Consider the following 16,158-nt stretch of genomic DNA (forward strand, 5'->3'; position numbering starts at 1 on the left):
TTTTCTTCCACTTATCCGGGGTTGGGTCGCAGGGCAGCAACCTAAGCAGAAGACCCCACACCTCCCTCTCCCCACCCACCTCCTCCAGCTTCTCTGGGGAACATCAAGGTGTTCTGAGGCCAGCCAAGAGATATGCATGTCCTGGGTCTGGCCTGGGGAACACCTCACCCAGGAGACATAGCAAACAATTTTTCATAATAAAATGCAGTAGCACAATTTTAAGGGAGAGGAGGGAGACATCACAATTACCAATATGTATTAATAAAAAAACAGAATTACCCTCCACTGAACACAAATTACCCAAACATCACAAACTATGCAGGTTTAGCTCCTCCTCCTTTCAGTATCTCTGAGTTTCTGTCACATATTTAAAGGCTCACACCTCCTCTCCTCCTACAGAAGCAGTGCAATCTCTTTCTAAGTCACAGGTCTCAACACACAGTGACAACATGCTGGTGACTCTCTGTGCTCTCGTCACTGCTCTAACATGTATGGAACCTCATTTATACTTCAGATTAGTGGTTATTTGTTGGATTCATATGTGCTTGTGTTTCTCTTGACTCCATGTCTTCATGTTGTTTGCAGGTGTGAGTGGTGTGACGGTGCTGACACAGAAACCTCCTGTTTTATCAGTGAGGAAAGGAGACACAGCCACCATGGACTGTAACCTGGGGACTGGTACTAATGCTGCCTATTGGTATAAACAGATTCCAGGAGGAGTTCCTCAGCATGTGCTGTATTTTCATCATAGCTATAGTTCTCCAACCTATGCCTCTGGGTTCTCCTCTCCAAAATTTACATCCACTCATCAGTCAACAAAAGATTATCGTTTGATCATCAAAAATGTGGAGGAGGGAGACTCTGCAGTCTATTTCTGTAAGACATGGGACAGCAATGCTGCTGTATCACTGTGATTTACACTGTGACAAAAACCTCCCCACTGATACTTCTGCTTTTTGATGCTCTTTTTTTCCACATGCTGACAAAAGACCCATTCAACAAACTCAGTGTAAACCCACCACCTTCAAATAGTGTGTTTGTTATTTTTAATTTTTAATTTTAATGTTCATCAATAAAAACTCAACAACTTCAGACAGTCTGTTAATAAACACTGAATTACTTGTTTAAATATATTTTTACATTCATCACTGAAAGTATAAATTATTGAGGAGTATAATGACCAACAACACACATTGCCATATATATGTACACAATTATGTGCATTTTAAATTATGTGCATCTAACTTAATAAAACCAATTATGTGTGTGTTTTTAAATGAGCAATTTAACAAACGGTTTCCTAAAACTCTGATAACTGTCACATTCTAGCTGCAGTAAATGACATTAATCAACCTAAAGGGATACTGATAAAGTTGCATAATGAGGTTTAAAAATGTTTCATATGAAATAAAAAAGCAGCTAAATTGCATCTTATCTGTTGCTTCTCTTCTTACTACAATTCTTTTCACATCTCAGCTGAATAGTAAAGGATGTTTACACCTCACACTGACAACATGCTGGGGACTGTCTGCTCTCTCATCACTTCTCTAAAGTGTAAAACGTTCTTCTCATCTGTTTCATAGCCCATCGTTTTGGAGAAAGACATTTCACTCATGTTTTTCTGTGTTTGCTGGCACATGTTAATGCAGTGGAAGTGTTTATCCAGATACCTGCTGTCCACAAGGTTTCTCCAGGTCAAGAAGTTGTTCTCAGCTGCAACATGGTTCAGTTATGTTAGATGGTCTAAACAAGTTCCTGGAGGGGTTCCTCAGTTTGTCATTCTGGGAGCTCACTTGGCTTTGGAACAGGTTCTCTGTCCCCAGAGGTGGGAAGTAACCAAGTACAAATACTTACTGTACTTAAGTACAAAGTTTTCAACTAGCTGTTCTCAACTGCAACATTGAGAGAGATGATAGGAATTCTGTTGGCTGTATAAACAAGTTCCTGGAGAAAATCATCTGTATGTTCTAAGATTTCTCCATTCTGACAGCTCACCCAGCTTTGAAACAAGATTCTCCTCAGAAAGATTCAACTCTATGTCCTCATCAAACATTAATTACAATTTAACTATGAAGTTTGCAGAAATAGAAGACACTGTACATATCGCAATGTGTTACAAACCTCTTGAGCAGTACATATGCTTTCTTAGACTCATTCACTTGAGTATAGTCCAATCAAGAAAATGCAGAGTAATGTACAACCTCCAGATGATGTGTTATTTAACACTGGATTGCTCATTTTTTTAAATCCTTTTATTTTTCCTTTAACCTGCTCAAATACAACATTAAAAAAGCTTGACGCTTTTATGTCAGCTGGTACACACAGGTTCCTGGTTCTTCTCCTCATTTCTGAGATTTCATCATTCTCACAGCTCACCTGCCTTTTCAGCAGGATTCTCCTCAGACAGATTAATATCTAAATCCTGACCAAACACTGATTTCAAGTCTATTATCAATCATGCAGAGACAGGAGACTCTGCAGTGAGTTCCTGTCAGACATGGGAAGACTCTCCCAACAAACCACTATCATAGTGAAGCAGACTGTGGCCAAAATCTTACTGAGAGACAGTGAAGCTCTGACTAATACTGGCCAATAATGAGGACTTTATTAAATCTTACACAAAACAAGTGACATGAAAGAATAAACGTGACTACACACAGAGAGAAAAACACATTTATAAAATACAAACAGATTGATGAAGGGAATGAGATGTTGACAGTGGAAGTTGGTCTCTACAGGATGTTTCAGTTCCTCTCCCCTCATCAGTGACAGTCAGGAGGTTTTTGTACAGCCATGTATACAAACTGAATCACCGTGGTATTCGGACAAGGCACCAAGCTGATTGTGACAAGTAAGTACTTTTTAACTGATCATAAAACAAGAGAGATATTGCAAAAATGACTTACTTACTTAATTCAATATGTTTCTTGTTCAGCATCATTTTTACGATTTTGTACAATCTGAAATAGTTTCACGTTGTCTCATATACAGGAGACATGAATTACTTATGTTTAAAAAATGTGAAATGGTGTCAAACCAGTTCTCTGAAAATGGTGTGAAATATGTTGTTTTTCCATTCTTATTGCTTTTAATTTATGTTTAGTTTGGCATTTCAAAAACATACATAGGCCTGTTTTCTCTTTCTTCAATAGTAGTTAACAGTGTTACTAAAGTTCAAAATTACTTTGAAGTGATTAGAACCTGGCCGTACACTTTTCTTTGACGTGAAAGAAAATTACCCACATTAGCTGACAAGTTATGCAGAAACCTGTAGAATTAAATCAAAGACATCTTACATGGAAAGTTAAACAGTAACTAATCATATTTGGTAAAAATATAAAAAGAAATTCAAACGATGTGCTGGATCCATATATTTTAGTATTGTACATTAGTTTTGTTTTCTTCTAACTTCATAAGAAATGTTATGTTTATTTCATATTGACTCTTCTTGATTTCTTCTGGTTTTATGACTTAATTTCCAATTTCCTTCTTTCCTTTCGTTTATCTTTTTTTGTTTTCTGAACATCCTTCATGTATTTTCAGGCTCCAGCCTCCCTCCTCCTGTCCTGACAGTCTTCCCTCCATCCAGTGCTGAGCTCCAGTCCAACACAGCTTCTCTGGTCTGTCTGTCCAGTCAGTCTGTGACTTTTGCAGATGTGAGCTGGTTGGCTGGTGGGAGTCCAGTGAGCAGTCAGATCTCTACCAGCACTGCTGTTCAGAGACCAGACCAGACTTACCAAATCAGCAGCTCTCTGACCATCCAGACATCAGACTGGAACATGGATAAGGTTTATACATGTAAAGTGTCTTTGGGCTCACAGACTTCAGAGAAAACCATCAAGAAGTCAGAATGTCCCACTGAATAGTCGAGGACCAGAATGTGCATTTAAAATCTGCTTCTTTACTGCTTGTGCTGTTTGCTCATTACAGTCTTTACATGTTAGAAATCAGAATAAAGCAAAAGGTTAAATTCATGTGTTTATTTGCAGCTATTCAGAGGAACTGCTGTTTTTCATATATCAATAAAAGCATTGGATATACATCATTTGTTTTCCTTTTAAGTAAAGAAGAATACACTTTTAACGTAGCCACTAACATAAATTCAGAATGACAAACCTGAAATTGTTACATTTTAGGAGGGGGAAGATACGAGAACATAATCAGTGTGTAACCACATTTGTGAAATTTCCACTTTAAGCTTTTTTTAAATAAATATATAAATATGAGAACATAATTAATGTGTAACGACATTTAACTGTTTAACTGCAACTCTAAAGAAATGCTCTGAAAATGCATGCTGTTCCATATTTTATAGACTGGAGATTATCATTACGCAATACACTGCACAAAGGAACGGTGACACAGTTTTAAAACATCGGTTGTAAATTTGTAAATAAATCTTCACACTCAGTTAATGAAGCATCACATCTCTCCTCCTCCGTCTTTTCCTGTCCAGGATACATCTGCAGTCTCTGTATCTTTTATAACTTCATGCAAATGAAGTTATGTCAGCTCTCTGTAAAGTGAGATGAGACTTTCCCTGACTATAAAATGTGATTTATATTATTATATTTCAGGCTGCATTTCACTATAATTTGGTGTGACACAGGACACATACAGACACTTCTGGGTTTGTGCTTATACTTGTGCTTTATTCAAAACAATGTCTCTTCCCCTGCGGTTTCTGGCACCAGCCTCGGACGCAGCCACTCCGTCACTCCCATTGTGTGTCCGCTCCTTCTCACTGCCAAAGACATAAGACAGGTCTCCCTCATTAAACAGCCTTGTGCACCTTTTCCCTCCCTGCCTCCGCACCGCCCTGTGAGCTCACTGCGTCACCCCTCCTCTGCAGCTGGCCAAAGACCCCCCACCCCATTTGTTAAATTAAAAACAGTTATATATCAAAGATACGTCTTTGGTTTGGTCCAATAACTTCTCAATACATGAAGTCCAGCTCTATAACTAATCTTTACTGCAGTTCTACCCTCATGTGATGGACGCAAGAGTGAAAGAGAGTTAGGCACAGGTTAAAGTCCAAAGAAATGATTTTTTATTTAACCCAAAAAACATAATTGGTTAAATCATGCAAAAAGAATCAAAATCTTGGGCCCATAAAAGAGGTCAAAATAACAGAACTCTACTCAAAGTTGACAACACTACTGATGACTCAAACAAACTGACCTAACTTAACGAGACAAAGGGAAACTTAAATAGTGGCTGATCAGCCCACAAAAAAATACAAAGGGTGAAACACACAAAACCTAACTGAAACTAACATAATGAACTCCAACCCCCCATGGTCCCGAGTTATGGAATGAACCAATTAGCAGTCTTCCATCAAAGCTCGCTCCGCCCCTTTTCCACCTCTTGGCTCCTCAATCAAGGGACTGGAGCAGCTGCAACTAAGGTAACTCAGAAGACAAAAGATTAATCATACATAACAGTGTAAACTAAAATGTGCGCACTTATTTTAGAATGCAGTGTTATGTAGATATGTGAATTAATTCTAAACCAAAACCAGCTATTTATTGTCCTGTAAATTAATTCCTATATTTAGAGAAAGACAAATGTGAATGCAATGTTACTTATAAGCCTCTACACTAACATGGTGAATATTACCACTGTGTGGCTGTAAGTGCAGCCATCACACCTCAACTCTACTCTTATACAGTTCACTTGGTCTTCAGGAACTGCCTGTATGCTCTCTCGTCATGCGTATTGTTGTGCACCAGTAGGAACCCAGGATCCACTGCACCACCACAGGGTTCAACAACGTTTCCAAGGACTTCATCTGATACCTAATGACAGTCAGGATGCTGTTGGCTATCCTGTAGAGGTCTGTGTGTCACGAGACCATCACCGACTCAACACTAAAGCAGTCATGCTGAACAATGTTACAAGCAGCTTAACATTCTCCACGGCATGACCTGGACTGGAGGAGAAAGCCATGCTGTGAACTAGACAGCGGAAAAGCTGCACAAGCATTCTGATCAAAGAACTTGAAGTATAAATAAAATATCAACAATCCTCCAACATTGTCTACGTGTTGGGTCCTTTCTATAACATGGATTACCTCAATGAAAGAATCAAAAAAAAAATTATTTTTCCTTTTTAGTGAACAGAATAATTTTTGAGTTTGTGTGAAAGTAGTCACTAACATAAGGTTTAGTTAGGTGAATATACAAGAACCTCAGCATCATCCAAAAAATATCAAAATGTTGAATTAACAATATCTAACAATGGTGCCTCGACAGTGATAAATTTAAATTTACCAAAATTTAAATCAAAGTTTAATTTTTGAATACAGTGCAAGTTTTAGTATCAAATATAACCAACTATAATGCTGTCTCATTTTGGATGTGGAGAGAGTAACTATTCCAAAATTTAACAAACAAACGTTTAAAAAAAATGAAGAGAGAGAGAAAAAGAAGAAATGACCAACAGCAGTGATAATACTAATAACAATATTAGTAATACAGGCAAGATAAAGAAACTTCCAATGCTCCTCCCCCTGTTAGTTGTATTAAATAGCTCCTCCACCATCATCTCTCCACTCAGTTCTTTGCCCACACTGACAACATGCTGGTGACTCTCTGTTCTCTCATCACTGCTCTAACATGTAAAGAGTCTAAAATATACTGAAGAATAGACCTTATGTTATATTTAAACGTCAGTGTGTTTCTCTTGACTCCATGTCTTCTTGTTGTTTGCAGGTGTGAGTGGTGTGACGGTGCTGACACAGAAACCTCCTGTTTTATCAGTGAGGAAAGGAGAGACAGCCACCATGGACTGTAACCTGGGGACTGTTACTGACTATGTTGCTGTTTGGTATAAACAGATTCCAGGAGGAGTTCCTCAGTTTGTGCTGTATTTTCATCATAGCTATAGTTCTCCAACCTATGGCTCTGGGTTCTCTGCTCCAAAATTCACATCCACTCATCAGTCAACAACAGATTATCGTTTAATCATCAAGAACATAGAGGAGGGAGACTCTGCAGTTTATTACTGTCAGACATGGGACGGCTCTGCTAGCAGTGGGGTATCACAGTGATTCACACTGTGACAAAAACCTCCACACAGATACTTCTGCTTTTTGATGCTCTTTTTGCATCCTGATAAAAGACACCTCCAACAAACACACTGAAACCCCACCACCTTCAACTACTGTGTTTTTTTTTTCATTTATCATTAAAATAATCAAAAAGCAAACAGGGAATATGCACGTATTATTCAGTCACATCTGCTCAAATAATCATATACAGAAAAGGAGACAGGTACTCTATGTGGTTATCTATAAGTAATAAAAATTACTTTATATATTATATATTTGTAAAGGTGTGTACAAACAGGTATTCACCACCAGCATTATGCACCAGCATTTGTACAGGTGCATCCTCAGCGTTAGTAACAGTGGTGCTCAGTTTCATTAGTTTGCACTAATATGAGTCACAGTAATAACCGTCCAACAGAAGGCTCTGCTTTCTTCTTCTATCTACTCTCTAGTCAAAATCAGATTGTTTAACTCTTAAGATGTAGATGAGAGATGCTGGTATTTGTTTTTATGAATCGGGGGAACTATATCAAAACACCTGTATCACACTGATTTCATTTGTGAGAAATATCACAAAACTCATGTGGTTCAAGCTTGCAATAAAAAAGTGAGCCCACACAATTCTATTAGTAAAATTATTTTCTATATTTTTATAACTCTTTGTTCAGTTGTTCAATATTCATCAATGATGTAACATTTTGTAAAATGTTCTCCTAACCCTAAGTACTCCAGTTTCGTATGCGTTTACATAAAATTTCATACATTTTAGGGGTGTTGATTATGTAATTCTAACTTTAATCGTAACAGTTAGCAGGGTACTGCTCTATTTTTCTCAAAACATAAAAACTGGTAATGGTTAAAGCATCAGTAATAAATCTGAAGGACACAGCAGCTAGTTTATAATAATAAAATATAGCACCACAATTTTAAGGGAGAAGAGGGAGACATCACTATCACCAAAACCTGAATTACCCTTCACTAAAGATAAGTTACCAAAAACATTACAAACTCTGTATGTTTGGCTCCTCCTGTCAGTCTGTCTGAGTTTCAGTGTCATATTTAATGGTTCACACCTCCTCTCCTCATCCTACAGAAGCAGTGCTAACGTTATTCAGTTGTTCAATATTCATAAATGGCGTAACATTTTATGAAATGTTCTCCTAATCCTAAACACTCCGGTTTCATGTGAATTTGCAGAGAAGTTCATACATTTCAAGGTTGTTGATTATGTAATTATAACAGTTAATTGTAAGGGTTAGGGATTCTGATCTTTTTTTGTCCAAACATAAAAGATGGAAATGGTAAAAGCATCAGTAATAAACCTGAAGGACATAGCACCCATCCTTCCATACATACATCTTCTTCCACTTGTCCAGAGCTGCGTCGCGTGGTCAGCAGCCTAAGCGGAAGACCCCACACCTCCTCCAGCTTCTGTGGGGGAACACCAAGGTGTTCTGAGGCCAGCCGAGAGATATGCATATCCTGGGAATCCTCTCTGTCAGACATCCCTGGAACACCCCACCCAGGAGACATAGCAAACAATTTTTCATAATAATGCAGTAGCACAATTTTAAGGGAGAGGAGGAGACATCACAATTACCAATATGAATTACAGTTTTTCCTGAATGCTTAAACCCTAACTGTGATTCTTATAGCACAATTTCTAAAACTATTAATACTTATAGCAAAACCACTCACTGAGTTTGCAAAACTAAAAGCACAAACAATGCACTCAGTTTGCCATTTTGTAACACACACTTTGCAAACCTGTAGCTACAATCCACTGCACAGCACTCTTTTTGCAGAACTGTAAACACAACTCACTGCTTTACACTCAATTTCCAAATGATCAACGCACTCCTAGCAAAACTATACACATTTACGGCCATTATTTACACTATTTTATCAACTGTCTGGCACACTGTCACATGTGAAAACTTTTTTAGATAATTAGTTCACTTTGCAATCAGCCTAAGCACTATAATACAGGTAAGCTGTGTGTGTGGAGTACAGTGGAGGGAGCAGGAAGAGTGAGAAGTAGAGGAGGCCAAGGAAGAGGACGTGGAGGTGAAGAAGAAGGATGAAGAGGACGACAAGGACAAGGAGGAGCAAGAGGAGGACGAGGAAGGGGGAGAGGAGGACGAGGAGGGGGAGAGGAAGGGTAAGAAGAGTAAGAAATAGAATTGCTGATGACATCAGAGCTACAATAGTGGACCATGTAATCAACCGTGGAATGACCCTGAGGGAAGCTGGCCAACGGGTTCAGCCTAACTCGAGCCGCTACACTGTAGCAAGCATCATAAGGACATTTTGAAATGAGAATCGGTTAGTACAGTCACTTTGCACTAAGATTTGTAGCACTGCCATATGCCAATGAGAAACACAACAATAACATAGATGTAAAAATACTGAAATTGTTACTTTACAGAATTGCTAGACGACCAGATGCTGGGGGCAGAGGAAGAATGTTCACTGCAGACCAAGAAACCCATATAGTCAATATGGCGATTGCAAATAATCCTATACTTGGAAATAAACACTGTTTGTTTTGATGTGTGTGAATAAACACCAGTACTTGAAGTTTGGATCCCTCTATGCTTACGGATCTATGACAAAAGTATGAGATCAAACTGACATAGCCTACCTTATGAACAGAGAAAGCAAAAGCCAGGTGTGTTTTTTATTCATACCATCAGTGTGTAGTTGATGTATTGCGTGCTTATTAATATGATGGCTTGTGCTAACTGTTGGATACGAAAATACCATTTTTACAAAGGTGTGGAGAGTTAAGCAAGGGTTATTCGCTTTTACAAGAAAACTACTATGTCTTGCTAATTGGGTGAAGAGTTTTCTTATTTGTGTGTACAGTTTTGCAAAAATAGCCAATAGTTACAAAAAATGTGCTTAAGCCATCAGAAAAAACTGTAATACAAAAACATAATTACCCTCCACTGAACATAAATTACCCAAACATCACAAACTATGCAGGTTTAGCTCCTCCTCCTCTCAGTATCTCTGAGTTTCTGTCACATATTTAATGGCTCACACCTCCTCTCCTCCTACAGAAGCAGTGCAATCTCTTTCTAAGTCACAGCTCTCAACACACAGTGACAACATGCTGGTGACTCTCTGTGCTCTCATCACTGCTCTAACATGTATGGAAGCTCATTTATACTTCAGATTAGTAGTTATTTGTTGGATTCATATGTGCTTGTGTTTCTCTTGACTCCATGTCTTCTTGTTGTTTGCAGGTGTGAGTGGTGTGACGGTGCTGACACAGAAACCTCCTGTTTTATCAGTGAGAAAAGGAGAGACAGCCACCATGGACTGTAACCTGGGGACTGTTACTAGCACTGTCTATTGGTATAAACAGATTCCAGGAGGAGTTCCTCAGTTTGTGCTGTATTTTCATTATAGCTCTAGTTCTCCAACCTATGGCTCTGGGTTCTCTGCTCCAAAATTTACATCCACTCATCAGTCAACAAAAGATTATCGTTTGATCATCAGCAATGTGGAGGAGGGAGACTCTGCAGTTTATTACTGTGAGACATGGGACAGCTCTGCTGTATCACAGTGATTTACACTGTGACAAAAACCTCCCCACTGATACTTCTGCTTTTTGATGCTCTTTTTTTTCACATGCTGACAAAAGACCCATTCAACAAACTCAGTGTAAACCCACCACCTTCAAATAGTTTTTATTTATTTTAATGTTCATCAGTGAAAACCCACCAACTTCAGACAGTCTGTTAATAAACACTGAATTATTTTTTTTTCAATATATTTTTACATTCATCACTGAAAGTATAAAATATTGAGGAGTATAATGACCACCAACAACACAAATTGCCATATATATGTAAACAATTATGTGCATTTTAAATTATGTGCATCTAACACAATTAAACCTATTATATGTGTGTGTGTGTGTTTTTAAATAACAGCAATTTGACAAACGGTTTCCTAAAACTCTGATAACTGTCACATTCTAGCTGCAGTAAATGACATTAATCAACCTAAATGGATACTGATAAAGTTGCATAATAGGTTTAAAAATGTTTCATATGAAATAAAAAAGCAGCTAAATTGCATTTTATCTGTTGCTTCTATTCTCACTACAATCGTTTTCACATCTCAGCTGAATATTAAAGGATGTTTACACCTCACACTGACAACATGCTGGGGACTGTCTGCTCTCTCATCACTTCTCTAAAATGTAAAACGTTCTTCTCATCTGTGTCATAGCCCATCTTTGTGGAGAAAGACATTTCACTCATGTTCTTTCTCTGTTTGTTGGCACATGTTAATGCAGCGGAAGCGTTTATTCAGATACCTGCTGTCCACAAGGTTTCTCCAGGTCAAGAAGTTGTTCTCAGGTGCAACATGGTTGAATTATGTTAGATGGTCTAAACATGTTCCTGGAGGGGTTCCTCAATTTTCATTTTGGCAGCTCACTTGGCTTTGGAACAGGTTTTCTGTCCCCAGAGGTGGGAAGTAACCAAGTACAAAGTTTTCAACTAGCTGTTCTCAACTGCAACATTGAGAGAGATGATAGGAATTCTGTTGGCTGTATAAACAAGTTCCTGGAGAAAATCATCTGTATGTTCTAAGATTTCTCCATTCTGACAGCTCACCCAGCTTTGAAACAAGATTCTCCTCAGAAAGATTCAACTCTATGTCCTCATCAAACATTAATTACCATTTAATGATCAAGTTTGCAGAAATAGAAGACACTGTACATATCGCAGTTGTTCACAATGTGTCAGAAACCTCTTGAGCAGTACATATGCGTTCTTAGACTCATTCACTTGAGTAGTCCAATCAAAAAAATGCAGAGTAACGTACAAACCTCCAGATGATGTCTTATTAAACATTGGATTGCTCATTTTTTAAATTCTTTTTTTTACCATTAACCTGCTCAAATACAACATTAAAAAAGCTGAAAGCTTTTATGTCAGCTGGTACAAACAGGTTCCTGGTTCTTCTCCTCAGTTCTGAGATTTCATCATTCCCACAGCTCACCTGCCTTTTCAGCAGGATTCTCCTCAGACAGATTAATATCTAAATCCTGACCAAACATTGATTTCAAGTCTATTATCAATCATGCAGAGACAGGAGACTCTGCAGTGAGTTCCTGTCAGACATGGGAAGACTCTCCCAACAAACCACCATCATAGTGAAGCAGACTGTGGCCAAAATCTTATTGAGAGACATTACAGCTCTGATTAATGCTGGCCAATAATGAGGACTTTATTAAGTCTTACACAAAACAAGCAGTGTTGGGACTAACGCGTTATTAAGTAACGCGTTACAGTAACTACGTTATTATTGTGGTAACGAGCACGGTAACTAGTTATTATGCCAAAACCAGGAACGCGTTACTCGTTACTGGGATTTAGATAGGCTCGTTATTCGTTACTTCGTGTGGTGGCTATCGCGAGCTTCCACAGATTCAGTAACATTAGAAAGTGGTGGAGGCCAGCAGGTGGATGAAGGAAAAGGGAGGCAAGAGGAGAGACCCGAAGCGGCCGCGGTCCGAGTGTCAGGTGAACTGAACTTCAGGTAAGAAGTTATGATCTGCAGTCTATCAGTCAGATATAAACCAAGTTTAGGTGCAGTTTATTTTCGTTATGCTGACTTTTTCGTACTGGGTACTAGCTAGCATGACGGAGTTTCTATACAGCTGGGTGGGTGCTATGTTACTGATGTTGAACTTTATTTTGTTCATACGGTTAATTATTAGAGTTGCCAACCTCCTGTAAAAAACAGAATCGTCTGGCATTCAGAGAAAATATTACGCGTTTCGTATTGAGGTGAAAAGGAACACAGTTTGTCCCGGACTTCAGCTGGAATGAAAAAGACACAAAGCTGGAGTTATTCTGTGTCTTTGCTGCACAGCTGCCTCTTCTCCTCTCATTCTCTCCCCCTCCCTCTCCTGTTTCTACTTCAATTATGAAACTGATAAATGATCAGCTGATTGGCTTTTTCTCTTGTTTGTTTATCGCCCACTTTGCGCCAGAAAGAGGAAACCAGCGGAGGTCACGCTAAACAACAGCACACGTTTAAGCTTGATCAGCTGTTGTTAGAATTTATTTAATATTAATTTCTAGTATCAGCTGATGTTTGCTGGAGCCACAGCTGTAAAGCTGCTGGTCATGATATTGGTTTGGTTATGTGGTGAGAGGAAACATGAAGATGAAACCAGGAGATGTCCTTACTGAATCATCAGAGCTGAACAGGTGATGGAGAAACATGTTTACCTGTTGGGTGACATGAATGAGTTGAAGGAAGTTATGAACTGTTTCTGAGAGACAAATAACACCAGGATCCTTTTCTAAGTAGCTGACAGCTGGTAACTGTGCAGGGGCAGGTCTAGCAAAGTTTTGCCAGGGGTTCATGTAGGGCAGGGTGGGCAATTCCAGGCCCGAGGGCCGGTGTCCCTGCAGGTTTTAGATCTCACCTTGGGTCAACACACCTAAATCACATGATTAGTTCATTACCAGGCCTCTGGAGAACATCAGGACATGTTGCAGAGCTAATTTAGCTATTTAAATCAGCTGTGTTGGTTCAAGGACACGTAAAACCTGCAGGGACACCGGCCCTTGGGGCCTGGAATTGCCCACCCCTGATGTAGGGCATTAACAGGGAAAGTGGGGCACAAGGAAATACCTTTCTTTCTTATTCTCATTTAAAATGTCTCGCTTTTAAAAAAATAATTATCTGAGTCTTACAACAAACGATTCATAGATTGATACATATATACCATCAGAACAGTGTACATCACTGTCACGACAGTGTTTATTTTCATTCAAAGGCTTTATGATTTTTCCTATAATGGCGGGCCGGTCTCTAGTCAAAATCCCAGTCCAGCCCTGTATGCAGCTCATCTGCAGTCTGGTGTTACCTACATCTTCCTATTCAGAAGGCAGAATTTCTGAGTTCTGAGTACAATCGAAAGCACCACGACTGCAGTTTTTGTGTTGCATGTAAAAAGCAGGCTAGAATCATGGCGGCCGTCAACGACGGTCCAGGCGTGGGATTTCTCTCGTGGAAATGTGCACATTATTTTTTCCTTTCTATTGGTAGGTGGCACAGTGCACTTGTGGCAAGTAAGCAAACTAGAAGACTGGCACTCTTGCTGGGTATCCAGTTACGGAAGCAACACATTAACAAGAGAATTCTGAGTGAAACCAAAGTTACTTTCCCTAGTAACTAGTTACTCTGAAAGTAACGGAGTTACTTTTGATAGAAGTAACTAGTAATGTAACTAAGTTACTAATTTAAAGTAACTTACCCAACACTGAAAACAAGTGACCTAAAGGAACAAACATGACTACACACAGAGAGAGACAGTTATAAAATACAAACAGATGAAGTGAATGAGATGTTGACAGTGGAAGTTGGTCTCTACAGGATGTTTCAGTTCCTCTCCCCTCATCAGTGACAGTCAGGAGGTTTTTGTACAGCCATGTATACAAACTGAATCACTGTGGTATTCGGACAAGGCACCAAGCTGATTGTGACAAGTAAGTACTTTTTAACTGATCATAAAACAACAGAGATTTTGCAAAAATCTGCTGATGACTACTTAATTCAATATGTTTCTTGTTCAGCATCAGTTTTTTACGATTTTGTACAATCTGAAGTAGTTTCAGGTTGTCTCATATACAGGAGACATGAATTACTTATGTTTAAAAAATGTGAAATGGTGTCAAACTAGTTCTCTGAAAATGGTGTGAAATATGTTGTTTTTCCGTTCTTATTGCTTTTAATTTATGTTTAGGTTGGCATTTCAAAAACATACATAGGCCCGTTTTCTCTTTCTTCAATAGCAGTTAACAATTTTACTAAAGTTCAAAATTACTTTGAAGTGATTAGAACCTGGCTGTACACTTTTCTTTGACATGAAAGAAAATTACCCACATTAGCTGACAAGTTATGCAGAAACCTGTAGAATTAAATCAAAGACATCTTACATGGAAAGTTAAACAGTAACTAATCATATTTCATTTGGTAAAAATATAAAAAGAAATTCAAATGATATGTTAGATCCATATATTTTAGCATTGTACATTAGTTTTGTTTTCTTCTAACTTCATAACAAATGTTATGTTTATTTCATATTGACTCTTCTTGATTTCTTCTGGTTTTATGACTTCATTTCAAATTTTCGTCTTTCATTTTGTTTATCTTTTTTTGTTTTCTGAACATCCTTCATGTATTTTCAGGCTCCAGCCTCCCTCCTCCTGTCCTGACAGTCTTCCCTCCATCCAGTGCTGAGCTCCAGTCCAACACAGCTTCTCTGGTCTGTCTGTCCAGTCAGTCTGTGCCTTTTGCAGATGTGAGCTGGTTGGCTGCTGGGAGTCCAGTGAGCAGTGGGATCTCTACCAGCACTGCTGTTCAGAGACCAGACCAGACTTACCAAATCAGCAGCTCTCTGACCATCCAGACATCAGACTGGAACATGGATAAGGTTTATACATGTAAAGTGTCTTTGGGCTCGCAGACTTCAGAGAAAACCATCAAGAAGTCAGAATGTCCCACTGAATAGTCGAGGACCAGAATGTGCATTTAAAGTCTGCTTCTTTACTGCTTGTGCTGTTTGCTCATTACAGTCTTTACATGTTAGAAATCAGAATAATGCAAAAGGTTTAAGTCATGTATTCATTTGCTGGTTTTTAAAAAGTATTTTCAGGAATTCATGTTTTGCAAAAATAAAAAAAAAAAGCATTGATTTAAAAAATGTGTTTTGTTGTCAGTAAATAAGAAATTGTGTCACTGTTTTGATAGTAAAATTAATTTAATATGACTGAAATGAAGTCTTACTTTTTAGAGAGGGGCACATATAGAAAAAAAAACACATAAGCACACCATTTTTAATTGTGTTGCTCTCATAGTTAAAACATAAGTGTATTTTAGAGAGCATCATTTAACAATTCTTCCTGAGTAACAGAGAGGGCAAGTGTCACTGGTTTAAAATGTTGGTTGTAAACTTGCAAATGAATCTTCACACTCAGTTAGTGAAGCATCACCTCTCTGCTCTTCTGGATGCACTGCCTGCAGGTCTTAGTAACTCATTTACAACCTCATGTAAAGAAAGTATCAGC

General features: G+C 38.5%; 2 protein-coding genes across 3 annotated transcripts; both read left to right on the forward strand.

Moving 5' to 3' along the window:
* The first annotated feature begins 410 nt into the window (after positions 1-410).
* On the forward strand, positions 411-4,040 carry LOC116334861 (immunoglobulin lambda-1 light chain-like). The gene is made up of 4 exons (XM_031758403.2): positions 411-489; positions 586-902; positions 2,818-2,851; positions 3,544-4,040. Exons 1-4 carry the CDS (start codon positions 450-452, stop codon positions 3,864-3,866), a joined length of 714 nt encoding a protein of 237 aa, XP_031614263.2. The 5' UTR covers positions 411-449; the 3' UTR covers positions 3,867-4,040.
* A 2,531-nt stretch (positions 4,041-6,571) lies between these two features.
* On the forward strand, positions 6,572-15,748 carry LOC116334858 (immunoglobulin lambda-1 light chain-like). Of its 2 annotated transcripts, none has more exons than XM_039611539.1 (4): positions 6,572-6,619; positions 6,714-7,039; positions 14,544-14,577; positions 15,280-15,748. In XM_039611539.1, the coding sequence occupies exons 1-4, from the start codon at positions 6,580-6,582 to the stop codon at positions 15,600-15,602; spliced, it is 723 nt and encodes a 240-aa protein (XP_039467473.1). In that variant the 5' UTR covers positions 6,572-6,579; the 3' UTR covers positions 15,603-15,748. The 2 variants fall into 2 exon arrangements, with proteins under 2 accessions (XP_039467473.1, XP_039467474.1); XM_039611540.1 differs by lacking the exons at positions 6,572-6,619; positions 6,714-7,039 and adding exons at positions 10,128-10,206; positions 10,303-10,616.
* The last annotated feature ends 410 nt before the right edge of the window (positions 15,749-16,158 follow it).

This window comes from Oreochromis aureus, linkage group 4 (genome assembly GCF_013358895.1).
Source record: "Oreochromis aureus strain Israel breed Guangdong linkage group 4, ZZ_aureus, whole genome shotgun sequence".
NCBI classification, from domain to species: domain Eukaryota; kingdom Metazoa; phylum Chordata; class Actinopteri; order Cichliformes; family Cichlidae; genus Oreochromis; species Oreochromis aureus.

Coding starts and splice junctions, on each gene's coding strand:
- LOC116334861 (XM_031758403.2), top strand. CDS start 450: ATGCTGGTGACTCTCTGTGCTCTCGTCACTGCTCTAACAT. Junction 490..585: donor TCTCGTCACTGCTCTAACAT/GTATGGAACCTC, acceptor TGTTGTTTGCAG/GTGTGAGTGGTGTGACGGTG. Junction 903..2,817: donor CATGGGACAGCAATGCTGCT/GTATCACTGTGA, acceptor TGAATCACCGTG/GTATTCGGACAAGGCACCAA.
- LOC116334858 (XM_039611539.1), top strand. CDS start 6,580: ATGCTGGTGACTCTCTGTTCTCTCATCACTGCTCTAACAT. Junction 6,620..6,713: donor TCTCATCACTGCTCTAACAT/GTAAAGAGTCTA, acceptor TGTTGTTTGCAG/GTGTGAGTGGTGTGACGGTG. Junction 7,040..14,543: donor ACGGCTCTGCTAGCAGTGGG/GTATCACAGTGA, acceptor TGAATCACTGTG/GTATTCGGACAAGGCACCAA.